At 45.2% G+C, this 15,677-nt stretch overlaps 4 protein-coding genes across 4 annotated transcripts; all 4 read left to right on the top strand.

Annotated features, from left to right (window-relative positions):
* Positions 1-747: 747 nt before the first annotated feature.
* Positions 748-1,340, top strand: HO173_004068 (uncharacterized protein; the record flags this gene model as incomplete). The annotated part of the gene is made up of 2 exons (XM_037305992.1): positions 748-796; positions 913-1,340. The coding sequence occupies 2 exons, from the start codon at positions 748-750 to the stop codon at positions 1,338-1,340; spliced, it is 477 nt and encodes a 158-aa protein (XP_037167185.1).
* Positions 1,341-2,189: 849 nt separating this feature from the next.
* Positions 2,190-4,209, top strand: HO173_004067 (uncharacterized protein; the record flags this gene model as incomplete). Its single annotated transcript, XM_037305991.1, has 4 exons — positions 2,190-2,213; positions 2,268-2,315; positions 2,385-3,003; positions 3,053-4,209. 4 exons carry the CDS (start codon positions 2,190-2,192, stop codon positions 4,207-4,209), a joined length of 1,848 nt encoding a protein of 615 aa, XP_037167184.1.
* Positions 4,210-4,929: 720 nt separating this feature from the next.
* On the top strand, positions 4,930-6,233 carry HO173_004066 (uncharacterized protein; the record flags this gene model as incomplete). Its single annotated transcript, XM_037305990.1, has 2 exons — positions 4,930-5,886; positions 5,955-6,233. The coding sequence occupies 2 exons, from the start codon at positions 4,930-4,932 to the stop codon at positions 6,231-6,233; spliced, it is 1,236 nt and encodes a 411-aa protein (XP_037167183.1).
* Positions 6,234-6,744: 511 nt separating this feature from the next.
* HO173_004065 (uncharacterized protein) lies at positions 6,745-11,957 on the top strand (the record flags this gene model as incomplete). The annotated part of the gene is made up of 10 exons (XM_037305989.1): positions 6,745-7,006; positions 7,058-7,216; positions 7,265-7,306; positions 7,358-9,303; positions 9,350-9,925; positions 9,977-10,131; positions 10,181-10,278; positions 10,331-10,549; positions 10,605-10,779; positions 10,829-11,957. The coding sequence occupies 10 exons, from the start codon at positions 6,745-6,747 to the stop codon at positions 11,955-11,957; spliced, it is 4,761 nt and encodes a 1,586-aa protein (XP_037167182.1).
* Positions 11,958-15,677: the final 3,720 nt, after the last annotated feature.

Raw genomic sequence — 15,677 nt, 5'->3', positions numbered from 1 at the left:
TGATAGGTCAATCTGAAGCATTACCTTTGCTTTCCCACAAGCTGTGCGATGGGAGTCGGTGCTACGAGGGAGTTGATTCATAACTGCAGACGATGGAGAGAGGAGTGCGTGAAATCGACGGAGACCATCCGCATGCACATGCCTGCACTACAATCTGCGCAGCTGTACTCTACTCTCATTAAGGCAGGACAGCGTCGAGAGAGTCGCGAAGACGGATTGCTGATTCAACGAATTGTGTACTAGCAATTACTTGGTGTCTATCATAGCATGTGGGGGTCGACGATGTCGGAGCAAAAACATGCAGCCCAGGCGAGTGCCTGGTGTGATGGTCCCTTCCACTTCATCTCCCCGCCCACGTTTATTGTTCCGTGTTCCATTCTAAAATTCAATAATAATATTAACACTTCCACCAAATAAATAAAAAATGCAGACGCCTTCTGACGACAGAATAATACTCCATCCTCAAACCCGTCCCCCACGGGTTTGAAGGAACCTGTTCTCCAGCTTCCGAAACCACTGCCTTCCGCCTTGACCTCTCCACCTTCGTGTTGTCTTCCTTCCCTAACCCAAGCCTCTTCAATTGCCCTACCGCCTAATTGACATACTCCGGTACCCAGAGTCATCCTCCAGTGTGTCTCCAAACAAGGTCACTACTTTAGCACCGCAGTCTCTCGCTTCAACACCCCAGATACAGCGCACGAGAAGCTCTCCAGGACCTATCACCAAAGCCACAGTCAGACTCTCAACATGGCTCAGAAGCTTGCTTCTACTGCTCGCACTGGACGGGACAATCAAAGTGAGTCCAGCCTCAGACTTCTAATATAGACCCACTACTTGCAATTTTCCGAGGCAAGCACACTGCGGTAGATGTTCAAATTTCTGGTCAGCTGGCTAACATTTCTTCCTCGACAGGGTATGGCGCTCATGGCGAGCGACTCGTTGCTGGTGTAGTCCCTCTCTCTAGCGACAAGAAAAAGGTTCTGCTCATTCAGTCTGCACGTCGAGGTGGCTGGGTACTCCCCAAGGGTGGTTGGGAGACCGATGAAGGGACCGCGGAAGAAGCAGCTTGTCGCGAGGCTTGGGAAGAAGCTGGGATTGAGTGTAAGATACAGCGCGACCTCGGCAAAATTCCCGACAAACGTTCGCCAGAACAGCTTACGGCCCATGCACCAAAGGCGATCTTCCAGTTTTACGAGGTCAGCGTTGAGAAAGAGGCAACGCAATGGCCGGAGAAGCACAAGAGAGGAAGGCAGTGGATGTCGTATCAAGAGGCCAAGGATGCATTGGCTCCAAGGCCTGAGCTGCTGGATGCCTTGAACAAGAGCTCGATCGTGCGGTAGTCGTGGATAGATGGGGCCAGAATCGAGACCACGGAACGGAAAGAATATTTGTAATGGATATGACAGCTTACTAGCCGCTGCTTTAAGCCAGCATGCTGGAGACAGTAAAGCATCATCACATAGAATGGGCGGCTTTTTCAGGTGGAGTAGCTTCCTCTTCCGTTTCCTTGCTGCGTATACATTACCACTATCCTCCACCAATAGAGTGCTAAGAGGTGGCTGATGCACTCGTCATTGCGTACAATTACCAGTCTTCGTGTATGCACACACATGAAGCCAGTGGCGACAAACATTACATGTGCCACGACGTGTTGTGAATTGGACTCCTATGTTCACTATCATAAGGCTTCCAGGCAAATCATGTCATGATTGGGCTAAGAGCAAGTAATGTTCGTGCAATGCGGGAAAAGTGCTGTAACATGCCTTTCCGACCAGGTAATCCAAAGATCCAGAATTCCCGAGACCTTGTGTCACCCATCCACATCTCTCTAAATCCCATCAAACCACATTTTCCATTGATTACTTGGTGTGATTCAAGTCTTGCGAGGAATGGGCCACGCCAGAGTAACAGTTCCTTCGACAGAAATGACTTTGCATTGAAAGCTACATCAATACGCAAGACATCCAGCCGATTCACAATTCTAGTCAAGTGTTGTTGGAGGACAGAGTTTGCCTGCTCTAAACATTTCGCGTAGGCACCCACGCCTTCCGTTTCTTGTGAATACCTGCACCCTGCCTCTTTGGGCCAGCACTTCAATATAACACTTCGCCTTGGACAAACATTCTCAAGACTGAGCACATCCTCACAACAAACAGGTTTCTGCGACAGAGCCACTCGTCTGTCGCATAATGGGCAGACTCACTTACATCAATGTAAGCAATAATGCAGCTTCACTGTAGATACAAGACTGATACCTATTGTCACAGCGGAAGATCGAGGGGTTGAAGCTTGGAACGGCGATATCGAGAGACCTGGTATTGCCCTTCGGACTCCACGCTTGCGGAACTGTGCAGCTGGACCTGACTAGGCTAATGCTTCATTAGGTCAAACGGATTCCACCAAGTGCTGGGTCAAAGGCGGCTTTCAGAGACCCAGTTGTCGAGCTTGATGTCTCTGGAAAAGGCTTGACTGATGAAGGTTTTGCTGAAGTAGCGTCGGCATTAGTAGAGTCCCTGAACTATGACGGCGACCAAGGCAGAATAGTCCGGCTGGAGGAGCTTTGCTTGACAAACAATCGGCTGAGTGCCACGTCACTCCAGGCTCTATCCCCCATTATCAGATTGGCAAGCAACGACCTAAGAGACTTGGACCTTTCTGGAAACAGCATCACCATCAACACAGAAGCCGAGGTTGCGATTTGGGAAGATTTTCTAATGTCTTTCAGCTCTTGCTGCCTTCTTCGGAGAATAGACCTCAGCCGCAATGCATGGGGGCCTAGGGTTTTCGAGGTGATGATTAGAGTCTACGCAAAGCAAGAGGCCGTGGATCTAGTGCTCCCTGCAGACCTTGAGCAAATTCAGAGTAAAGAACGAAGAACGTCTACGGATATTGCTGGGCTTGGGCGAGGAATGAGAAGAATGCGTGTTGTCTCGGATCCAGACGATTGGGGAAGCGACGAGGACAACAGCCCGAAGTCTGACGGACATAAAGGCTCAGGACATGGTTTGTCAACGGCCTCGTAGTTGGCAGAGCTGGTTGACTTTCTGTTCAGGTTCGAAATTCCCCCAAAAGGCTGGTCTTCCTCCTTCCCAACTAGAATCGCCACTCACATACGCTACCACTCGGGGACTCAGATCTGTCCCCTATATTGTGCTGTCTAACAGCGAAATGACAGAAGCTGGCGCATTGCACCTTTCTTACATACTTGCAATTCACCACGTCCCCAAAAGACTCCTGACTCGAGTCCCTCACGCAAAGGCTGGTGCTTCCGCACAGCAATTATTATCTTACGATCAGTCACAATGTCGAGGCATCATCTATCTCCCAAATCCACTACTTGGCAGTGCAGGTCACAAAGTGTTAGAGCTTGCGGAAGTAATGCGGGATGGCTATTCAGACTGTTTGACGGACGATTCCCCTGAGTTCCCCAAGACTCCAATCATGTCCACCAACATGTTGAAACGGGCATCTGGGTCTCACCCCGGACTCGGGGCTGGTGCATACGACAGACGATGTCGTAATACTGCCTCAACAGGGCTTTCTGACCAAGCAGGACAGGATGGTCTTATGGGAAGCGAGCTTGATAGAGCGAGAAGTAGGATACAAGGAACCACGCTGCAACACGCTGGACCCCAAAGCAACGATCTCTGGCGAGCAGCGTTTAAGATGCTTTCTTTGGGCCGGGAAATCCGGCCACAGACGAGAAACGAACCACTGCCTCGACCACCGGCGCCGAAAACTAAGACTCCAATCGTCAGGACACTCAAAGTCCCCGGGATTACTCCCAAGACACTCAAACCGTTGACGCCGCTGACATTACAACGGGATCCTAACCAGCCAATCACACCCTGGACTACACAATTCCCCAAGAAGAGCGGCTGTCTTCCCTCTACACCAATTGTCATTCCACTAACTCCATTGACTCCCAGGATTCCGGTCGTCTCGGCCCCGCTACTTACGGAGACAGCAATTTATCGCACAAAGCTTCCCTGTGGGCTTCCGGAGTATATTTGGAGGCGGATCCTTGGGCTGGCTGCGGGAGCTGAAGGTATCATGAGTGTATCTCAGCAGCAATCTGTACTAAAATGGGCAATGGATAGAAAGACACTGAGACAGGAGAGTGAGTCACTAGGGCTTAGAACGAGCGCTCAATGCTGGAAGATTCTTGAAGCCACAGGATGTTTGGCGTATGAAATGGACAAGCCTTGAGAAAGGAAAGAGTGCTGTCAGATACCGGTTGCTTTAAAACCCAAGATCATTTGTTGCAGAGCTAGATCTTCCAAGAGCATTTGACAGCTCTCGCGCTTCTGTAAAGTAATGATTGACCCTGAACTGAAGATTTCCATCATCAAACATGGAGAAAAGCTCTCCGCCTAGGGCATTGATGTAGGGCTGAGTCCTTTCCACGATGCGCCCCCTCGGCCGTTGGGGAAATCTCACATTTGGATATATGAATCAAGCAGTCCATAACATCACATTCCTTTACTACAGATCAGACGTTCCTTCACACTATCAGACCAACCTAAAACAAGTTCCCCCCTACCCATTCTCGCTATTTGGTGGTCATCTAAGAAGAGTTGGAACAGGCCCACAATTGGATCGACAGGACCACCAGGACTGCCGAGAAAGCTGCCACGGTCTTGATATCTGCAGACGAGCGGTAGCAAAGCACAAGGACTATATCTAGTATGGGCCTGGGGGCGATGCCCCGACGTCAGTACGAGGCCACGTGGCTCGGCTTCCCCATGAAGCAGGTCTCTTTGGTTACGGTGGGCAAGCAGCAACCATTTGAAGACAATGGGAGTATACTGACAACGTTGCAAAGCTCACTATCCAGAATTCCGCACTTATCTTAGTATGTCGCTCACAACTGATTTCCGGCAATTTCTGCTCTGACTGCCTATTTAGCTTCTACATTACTCACGCATCATGCCACTAATAGCCGGCCAAAGATATCTTACATCCACGGCAGTGTTCATGAATGAAGTTATCAAGCTAACTGTATGCCTCACCTTTGCCCTCTACGATATATCACGCACCATTTCGCCTTCCCTGCCTGCCACCAGCCTGTTCAGCGGCGTAACAAGCGCAGTTTTCACAGGAGACAGTTGGAAGCTGGCAGTTCCTGCTAGCCTTTATGTTCTACAGAATTCCTTGCAGTACATAGCGATATCAAATCTGGACTCTGCAACCTTCCAGGTCACGTACCAATTCAAGATTCTCCCAACCGCGATATTCAGCGTCTTATTGCTGAAGCGAACTCTGTTCCCACGGCAATGGTTGGCTCTCGCACTCCTGATGGTGGGCGTCGCCATCGTGCAGATACCCGCAAGTGACCCTGCATTGGCGCCGTTCGAGGCTCCGCGATCCAGATTTTATTTCTCTAGGTCTTTGCACAGTTGGAGGCACATTGGAGGCTCGGCGGCAGCTCCTTTGCACAAACGATCCGCAACTTATGAGGGCATACAGGAAGATGAAGGACTGATCAATCCGCAAATGAACGCGATACTTGGACTTGCGGCTGCAATTTCAGGCTGTATTGTTTCTGCTGGGGCTTCTGTTTACTTTGAGAAGATCCTGAAAGATTCAAACACGCCAGCTTCTCTGTGGATTCGGAACGTGCAGTTAGCATTTTACTCGCTATTCCCAGCTCTATTCATTGGAGTGATGTTCGTGGACGGAGAGGAGATCGCCCATCATGGCTTTTTCGTTGGCTATAATTGGTTCGTATGGATCACCATCGCCTTTCAGTCATTGGGAGGCATCTTGGTCTCGCTTTGTGTCAAATACGCGGATAACATCGCCAAGAGCTTTGCAATGAGCATCAGCATCTTGATCAGCTTGTGTGCCAGCGTTTGGTTCTTTGAATTCGCTGTCACTGCAAATGTAAGCTTTCACCGTCACCAAGCATCAGTGGGTGGTGGTATGAACATCAGCTAACCTCCGATGCATAGTTCCTCATTGGCACCTCCATAGTCGTATTTGCAACCTACTTATATAATAGCGTCTACGAGCGAGCGCCACCTCCACCTCCGATACAAATACACAGCTACGAGAAAACAACCATCGATGAGCAAAAGTCAAGAGAGAATGAACCACCGCTCAGGTTGCCCACAACTCCATTGAAAAGCAGCGAGGGGTTGTCGTCGTCACGGCCCGGTTCGCCTTTGGGTCACCATTCGAGAGTCGGATCTGCAAGAGCGTATTTCGGCGCCAAAGATCGAGATGAATAGGCTAATCGCTCTGAATTGTACGTTCTCATCACCGGGCGTTTCTGGAAGTACCCATCATGACGTGGATGGCTTTCTGAGGTCGCATTACGAGGCTGCATAGCTCTATGTGTATATGTGTCCTGACTCCTGGGGATCAAATGATAGTCTCCATCGTCGCTTGTTCCACAATTACTCGCTGTGGTCATTAGAACCGGCGGGCGGGGGGTCGGTATGCAAAACTGGTCCGTGGCGTTCAAAAACTTCGCAAGACAATGAGGTACTGCTCTTGGAAATCAAGTCATATCTCATAAGAACGATGAGACTCTTTCTCAAAGAACAGTTTCAATGTGGTACTTCTATCGCTTTGACTTGGTAAATTTACGCTAGTCATTACTGTACAATAAGTGCGTCTCCCCCATCTCTTGGCAATCGCTTCCCCTCCACCAGTTAAGATGGTGCAAACAATGAGTACCGTAATTTATCTCTTATCATTTGAAAGTCCCACTCATCTTAATTGCTAATTAAGCACAGCATGGAGGGCTACCAACCAGATATTCAAGCTCTCCTGCAAGACATCAGTAGCAACTATGGAAATTCTGAAACTAAACAGCCACCTCCCCCATATTCGAGACCTATCTCAAAGTCCTACCAAACTCAAGCAGAACGTTCTTTAGTGCCAAGGCATGCTTTAGCCCCCGTCTATGAACAGCAGCTGCTCCATGGAGCCCAGGCTTCGAGACCTTCAGATGCCTACTTTCACAGCAGTAACACCGACACTGGCCTTGATGCATATGGTAGCTGCTCAACCCTGGGAACCGAAAGAAGAACCGCTGATTACTGCCTAGATCGAGCCCTTCTAGCCGAGCCTCAACCTCATTCGTACTGGCAGGCGAACAGTAGCATGAGAATGCTACCAGCTGGACGTCTCTCGTTACCTGGCCACACAGCACCGCATCCGCCTGTGAATGTATTGCAGCAACCAAAGGCTCAAGAACGGCGACGCGGTCGGTCTCGCCCAGGCTTGCTTATGATTCGTTGCTGACAGTCACTAGCTCTGCCTGGGCTCTCTCCACCCGAGGTTCAGTTACGACTAGGTTAGCCCAATGCTCTGTCCCTTGGCATTCCAAGTCTTACAATGACCACAGCTCGATATGCACATACTCCACCTGCTCGGATTCGTGAGAGCTCACCTCCCTCGGACGCGCTTCCATCAAGTCCATCTTTCGTAGCCACTCAGCGGCGAATCCACCACGAAGCTCAGTGTGACAATCCTCGTAATACTCTTGCTTCTTCCCGGGATCCTCGACCAGTTGTTGTATCATCTGTGAGGGATCCCGAAGAGGGGATTGTCAATGAATATCGTCCTCACAATTCTGACATTTGCCATGACAACAATCTTTCTACAGTACCTTCACCTCCGTCGTATCAACGACGGCTCAATTCTCAGATCGAACCTGATCATTCCCAGCCAATCGTTCAAGGCATCCCACTTGTCTCTTTGAATGAAATGCCGGATCGTCTTCGTTCTGTGTTCCGTTATCCCCTCTTCAACGCCATTCAATCCAAGTGCTTTCCTACTGCTTACAAGTCCGATGATAACCTCGTCGTCTCTGCACCAACAGGTGGCGGGAAGACGGCTATATTGGAGATGGCTATCTGCCGCCTAATCCACGGCTTCAAGACCGATCAATACAAGATTGTGTACATGGCGCCTACGAAGTCACTCTGTTCCGAGAGGCAAAGGGATTGGCAGGCAAAATTCGTTGCGTTGGATATGAAGTGTGCTGAGTTGACTGGTGATACCGATCAGGGACAGCTGCGAAACGTGCAGAGCGCGAGCATTGTCATCACGACTCCAGAGAAATGGGATAGCATGACAAGAAAATGGAAAGACCATGCAAGGCTAATGCGAATGGTCAAGCTTTTCCTCATCGACGAGGTTCACATACTCAAAGACTCCAGAGGTGCTACATTAGAGGCTGTGGTTTCTCGGATGAAGTCTGTGGGTTCCATCGTTCGATTCGTAGCTTTGAGCGCTACAGTTCCTAATTCTGAAGACATTGCAACATGGCTTGGTAAAAATCATACATCTCAGCATCTACCTGCGATACGCGAGAAGTTTGGAGAGGAGTTCAGGCCTGTCAGACTACAGAAACACGTTGTGGGAATATCATATAGAGGCAACGACTTCGGCTTCGAGAGCGCGTGCGATCCGAAAATACCAGATATCATCGCGAAATATTCCCATAAGAAACCAATTATGGTCTTCTGCATCACCAGGAAATCTGCTATGAATACTGCGAGGCTGCTCGCCAATGTGTGGGCCAGTAAGGGATCGCGAGACCGCCATTGGGAGGGCCCCACGCAAAGACTCATCGTGCAGGACCCCGAGCTGAAAAACACCCTGACCTCTGGTGTTGCGTTCCATCATGCTGGCCTTGAAGGTCCCGACAGGCACACAGTCGAGAAAGGATTTCTCGAGGGACAGATAAATGTCATCTGCTGTACATCCACGTTGGCAGTAGGAGTCAACCTGCCTTGCCACATGGTCATCATTAAGAATACTGTGAGCTACCAGGATGACGGTATGAAGGAGTATGCGGATCTGGAAATTATGCAAATGCTTGGACGTGCTGGGCGTCCCCAGTTCGACTCGACTGCTGTCGCAGTGATTATCACAAAACAAGAGAAGGTTAACAAGTACGAAAAACTCGTGTCAGGTGAAGAGTTGTTGGAAAGCTGTCTTCACCTTAATTTAATTGATCATCTAAATGCAGAGATAGGACTTGGTACTGTCTACGATCTCTACACTGCGAAGAGATGGCTTGCGGGGACTTTCCTATATGTTCGTCTTGGATTAAAACCCGAGCACTATAAGCTCGACGGTGACGCAGTGGCACAAAGTCTTGACAACAGAATCGAGCGTATATGCAGGAGAGATCTTGGGCTTCTGAAGGACACCCAGTTGGTCAATTCTGGTGAAAGACTCAAAGCTACGGAGTTTGGGGACGCGATGGCCCGATATTACGTCAAGTTCGAGACCATGCAGGTGTTCATGCGTCTACAGCCTCGGTCCAAAATGTCGGACATTGTGAGTTCGATCCCCAGTCCTGACTAAGTGGTGCTGATGACTCGAGCTCTATGCCATTGTTCAAGCAGAGGAGTTCCGTAATATACGTCTTCGAGTGAATGAGAAGAAGCTGTTCAAAGAGATCAACCGCGCGCACGGCATCAAATTCCCTATCAAAGTCGACCTTGCTATGCACGCGCACAAGAGGAGTCTCATAATTCAATCTGAACTTGGCGGAGTCGACTTTCCTACGGACGAGCAATATGTCAAGCATAAGAGACAATTCGTTCAAGACAAGGCGAGTCTGTTCTCCGCCAGTCATCGATTGATATGTTGTGTGATCGACTGCCATATACACCTCCAGGACGCCGTCACTGTACGACATGCTTTGGAACTCGCTAGGAGCTTTGGTGCTAGAGTCTGGGATAACTCGCCCTATCAGATGAAACAGATAGCGCAAATTGGTCTAGTGGCTATCCGAAAACTCGCGATTGGGGGAATCAATAGCATTGAGGCTTTAGAAGCTGCTGAGCCACACCGGATCGAGATGCTCATGAGCAAGAACCCACCATTTGGTAACAAATTACTAGCGAACCTAAGGGACTTCCCGAAGCTTCGAGTGTCCGTGAAAATGATGGGCAAGGTGAAGCGCACATCCTCTCCCAAAGGAGGGCAGCTACTGAACATGATTCAGGATTCCACGCGAGGACGGCCAGTCACTATCAAGATCCAGGCTGAGTGCGGTTTCATGAACGACACAGTTCCCATGTTCTTTCATCGCAGGCCTATATACATCTGCTTGCTAACCGAAAGATCTGACGGCTTGCTGGTGGATTTCCGACGCATCAGGTGAAGATCTTACCGAGCTTGTCCCATATTTTATGCTAACGCTCGGGAGTGCGAAAAAACTCAACAATGCCCAAGACATACTCATGTCTGCCGAATTGCTCAATCACACACAGTGTATTAGGTGCTATGTCATGTGCGACGGGATTGGTAGGTGTCACTGACAGATCCCACGTCTAATTTTGTGCTTATCAGACCACAGCTGGCACCACGCGATCGGCAGAACTCAAGCATGAGTTGCCAGCGTATCTATTCCCTCCGCCATCTCCACAGAAACAAGCCCAGGGACTCACATACCCGAAAAAGGACACTAGGCCTGGTGGCAATATCTCTACAAGCACGTTCCACACAAGTCCAGAGACTTTGGAAGATGATGAATTCGGTGATGATGATTTCAAGGATCAGGAAGTCATGAATGCCGGTAAAATTAGCTTCTTCTACCTTTATTAGTGTCCAAATACTGATGATGCATCCAGTCAAAGAGACGGACTTTAGTCACATCGATGAGTTCGATCCTAGATCGAAGGAGAGGAAGCTTGAGCCAAGGGTACGAGAAAGCAAGGCTCCTGAGACCGAGCAAATTGTTTGGAAACCAGAGAGGCTTGGAAATGGGAAGTGGGCCTGTAATCACAAGTGCAAAGACAAGACAGCGTGAGTAATCTCATGCTGACGCTGATTACCAAGTTGATGGCTTTCCTAGTTGCAAGCATATGTGCTGTCGAGAAGGAGTCGACAAAGCACCTAAGGCCCCCAAAAGTTCTTTCATATCTGCGGCAACCTTAGTCGATCCGTCCCACCTCTCAGGTCATAAAGGTAAGAATGGACGTGTGGCCACCGCGAACAGTTCTGCAGCTCCTAGTGTACCCGCAACAGAACAGAAGGCGGAGACTGAGACAGTCGATCTTGCAAGCCGCCAGACATTGGGGGGCTGTGAGAAAATGCCGTTCAAAGGATTCGGGAGCCTGAATCGTCTGCACGAAAATGTGACTAAAGGAAGGACCGCGTCGGTGGTGATGAAGAAGCAGCCATCCTTTGATTATACGAAAGGGGGAACGCCACATATTTCGTTCCTCACCAAAGATGCTGGCGCTGAAATATCGAGCGACAAACCGTCAACTGACTACGACGCGGATTGTATGGGGGACCTCCCTTCTCCATCTGCCCTTTTAAGAGAGCCAGCGGGAGACCCCGACCCTCTTCCCGAGCATACATCAACAGATTATAATAGCAGCTGGCCTGATGGTCTCACGTTCCCTTCTACTCTCATCCGCCAGAATGATGCGGCTACCGGCAATTACCCAGACAATGATTTGCTGGAAGGTTTCGATCCGTCGCAGTCCAATGACGATGAATCCGACCTTGAAGCGGCCATGGTGGGACTGAGCGACTCGGTAACCATGCAGGAGGAAAAGTCGCAAGTCCAAGCAGCGACCCTTCGGACGAGTTCCCAAGCAGAAGCTTTCCCGCATTGGTCGCCACCTCCAGACGAACCTACTCCTAAGCTCGACCACCGTCCTGCATTCAAAACGGAGAGCTCAGGCACGTCCGAGCTGTTCTCCGCAACAGACAGCGCTGAAAAGGTTGGGGAACTACGGCAAAAGCGCAAAGCAGCGGTCAGTGTTCAAGCGGAAGATCTATCCCACTCTGCGCCGGTACCGAAGAGGCCGAGAGACAGCGATGAGCGCGATCAGGCTCCGAGATCTTCGTCGAGCGCAAAGAAGGAGTTCAAAGCACCAGCCCCAATGATCAAGTCGGGACAGCCGGCGTGGGTGTATGGGTTTGATCCAGGCTTCATTGCAGAGTGGCAGGACCTTGTCGACTTTGTTTGAGCCTTCGATTTGAACATTTGCAGATTTGCTTCTTTCGCTCTTGGGTTGCTTTGTCGGCGTGACATGGTCTAAGTATCGCTGCAGCAGCTGAATAGAGTAATTGCTCTGTAAATGTATTATTTGATGTGGCAATCTCCGGGCCACTGAGGCCGAGATCAAAGGCTCAAATTAAGATGGAAAAGCTGAGGGTGATTAAGGAAGCGAGGGAAGATGAAGCCTGCTGCCTGGATTATGCCTAGGCCCCTCGGTACCTTATAATTACCTTAGGTGCTTACCGTAAAGTAAGGTAAGGTAGGTTCTAACTTATAAGGTACTTTAGATACAGTACTTTAGATACAGTACTTTAGATACAGTACTTTAGATACAGTACTTTAGATACAGTACTTTAGATACAGTACTTTAGATATAGTACTTTAAGGTATCTTACTTTAGAGCCCCTTCTACAACCACATATTTTGGAAATAACCCCTACTTATTTCCACTAATTTTCAGCTTAGCGTTAAATATATACAGAGTATCGTTCTATAATCATATTTTCACATATTTTCGCTTATTAAGCGAAAACAGGCTCGGAAATATCTGAAAATAACTCTTAAGGGTTGTTTTCAGCTAAAATAAGGCTAAGAACGTCAAGAATAGTAAATATCTATAACCGATATATATATATTATTCTCTTTTTCTTAAGAATATCAAGTATAAATAACTTAGACTGTGAAGAATAAGTTTTAAAAGTTATTCTTACTATCTCTTAGTACTATTCTTCTTATTTTAATAAGTAAAAACGAAGAGCGTTTATTCTTTCTAATTATACCTATATAAAAGAGCTTCTTATTAATTATTCTACTATAATATAAAGCGTCTTTTATATACTATCGTATACTCTTAATTAGCTAGAGAGCTAGTTATTTAATTATACTTAGCTAGCTCCGTCTAAGATTATTAATATAACGAAGAAACTCGCTATATTTATATATTTCGTAGGCTATAATCTTAGTAATAATAGAATTAATAATCGATTTTAACACTCTACTAGTACTATATCTCGATATTTTTATAAGATATCTAACGCTCTTATTATTCTTTATAGATATATAATATAATTATCTAAAGCGCCTTATCTAACCCCTTTTAAAATCCTCTTAAACCTTAAATTTACATTCTATTTCGACGATTACCTGAGAACACTTAATGGAATATATATTAATATATATATGCTAGTAGAAGAGTATATACTATGGCGAAATAGAAAGAGGGAACTTAGTTAGAATATTCTAGCTATGTGTGATTTTAATATATTATTTTACTATATGCTTTTAGAATAGAAAGAATTCGTCTATAATATTAAGATACTATAGAACGCTATCTTTAATTAAGAATTTACGATTTCGAAGAATAAATACTATCTCGTCGATATTAAATATTCTAATTATAACTTTCTAATAATATTATATATAAGAATACGATATTATTTAAAAGAATAAAAAGGAGCTAAAAAGAAGCTCGAGAATATAAAGGAACTCTTTAATCTACGATACTCTCAGCTACGAAATATTATAGAAAGAATCTTCGATATACTTAAAAGACGCTTTTTATCTATAAACTTCTTAGTAGAATTCGATGTTTTAACTTAGATATAGATATAATTCGATCTTATAGTTCTATATAACTTTATTACTCTATATTATTCTATAAATAACGAGAATATATATATTACTAAGGTATTAGATAGTAATAACGCCGACGATTTTAAGTCTTTAAAGATTAGCTTTAAGACTAATATAAGAATAAATACTTTAAGAGATTAACTCGCGGAAAATATATAGAGGAATTATTAAGTATATCTTACTTAATAACTAAGATACTTTATTAAATAGCTATATTTTTTACCTATAGCGTATAAAGCCACTCCGCTATTTTAAATGCTTTCTTCTATATACTTTCGAGTTATATTTTTTTTCTTTCTAATTTATTAACTTTCTCTTATAATTAGTTATTTCTTATACTCTTAGAAAGAGCGATATATATATATACTTTCGTCTTATCTAAAAACACGTTTACGGCCTATATAATAAAGCTAGAATTCTTTATATCTATTATAGTCTATAATAGAGCTAAAGCCTTCTTAATTGCTATCTACGGTATCTCTTTTATATATTATTTTTCTTTAATTATACGCTATATAAACTTCTTCTCTCTTTATATAGTAGCTCTATTTATTTATTTATTAACTTTATTAATAGCTATACTCATATACTATCTTCTAATCTTCTTCTATCTCTTAATAAGAATCGATATCTTAATTACGAAGCTGATATATCTCTTTTTAGCTACGGTCTAAGGTATATTATCATTCGACTACTTTAAATATTCGATATTACTTTATAAAGTATTCGAGAATAGAAGAGAGAAGGGGGTAGGATTTCGGAAAGATTGGGATCTATCGGAATTGCGCCTAGAGAATATATAAACTAAACGTAATTTTCGATAGCTATTCTACTTAGAAATAACTCGTCGAACTCGATAATATACTAAAGAGGCTTAATTCGAAGTTCGCTTATAAGCTTATTCTTCTAGAAAGTGTTATTTAACTATATATTATTTCTATATTATTATATACGCTTATTTATATTCGCTATTAATTATTATCTATTAATAATATTAATATATTATTATCTTATCTTTAGCTACTTAGCTTATAGCGAAGTACTCTCTATAAAGCTTATTTAGCTTTATAATTAGTTATCTTTCTCTAATATTAAAATCTATTTATACGATACTTTATTAGAGTTATAGCTTAAATAGTAGCTAGAATCATCGCCTATGCTTTAGATTTAAAGCCGATATCTACTCTCTTATTAAGACGATATTATTATATTATTTCGAGATATAATATTATCTTTATAGTCTAGCTTTAAATTATAGATAATAAGATATCGGTATCGATAGATACTATAAGAGTAGGCTTATTTAGAGTAATAATGGGAGTAATAGAAGTATTAATAATAGCTAAAGCCTATATAGTAGTAGTAGCAGGTATCTCGACTATAATAATATGAAATGATAGGAATATAATAGTTTTTTACGGAGAAGATAATTTTTACGACGATTCTAACTCAGCCTCAGAAATAGGATTATAGAACGGAATCGTATATATATTCTACTTGTTTTGGAAATATCCATAGCGTATTTTCAAGCCTTGTTTTTATTAGCTAAGTGGTGGCGTTATTTAGTGGAAATAAGTAGGGGTTATTTCCAAAATATGTGGTTGCAGAAGGGGCCCTTAAGCCGAAGCACCCATGCCGTGGCAGCCGAGAACCTGCTGGCGCTTAAAATATGTTTGATTGGGCATAAGTTAAGGTATGCAACATAAATTAAAGTAAAGTACAGAGGTCTGTACCGAAAGTCCTGCACCCGCACTAGTGTAGCCCTAACCCTACTTTCGGAAAGCGGCCCTGTAGAGGGGAAGCCTAAAAATATCTTCTTACAGCGCATGATGAGACTTAAGATATTTCTTTTAGCCTTGATAGAGGTAGTAAGCCCCGAAACCTGGCTAGGGCTAGGTGCGATTCCGAAGAACTCCAGACGTATTGTCTAGGTAACCCTTTAGGTGAGGCATTATCCGAAGTCTGAGCGTAAGAGTCTTGGCGGGTGCAGGACTTTCGGTGCAGACCTCTGTAAAGCTCTCCAAGCAGAGCGGATGACCATCGGCATCTGCTCGCA

This window comes from Letharia columbiana, assembly GCF_014066305.1.
Source record: "Letharia columbiana isolate WasteWater2 chromosome Unknown Sc0000010_s0, whole genome shotgun sequence".
Lineage (NCBI taxonomy): Eukaryota > Fungi > Ascomycota > Lecanoromycetes > Lecanorales > Parmeliaceae > Letharia > Letharia columbiana.
The sequence above is the reverse complement of the archived record's forward strand: the minus strand, read 5'-3'. Positions and strand labels throughout refer to the sequence as shown.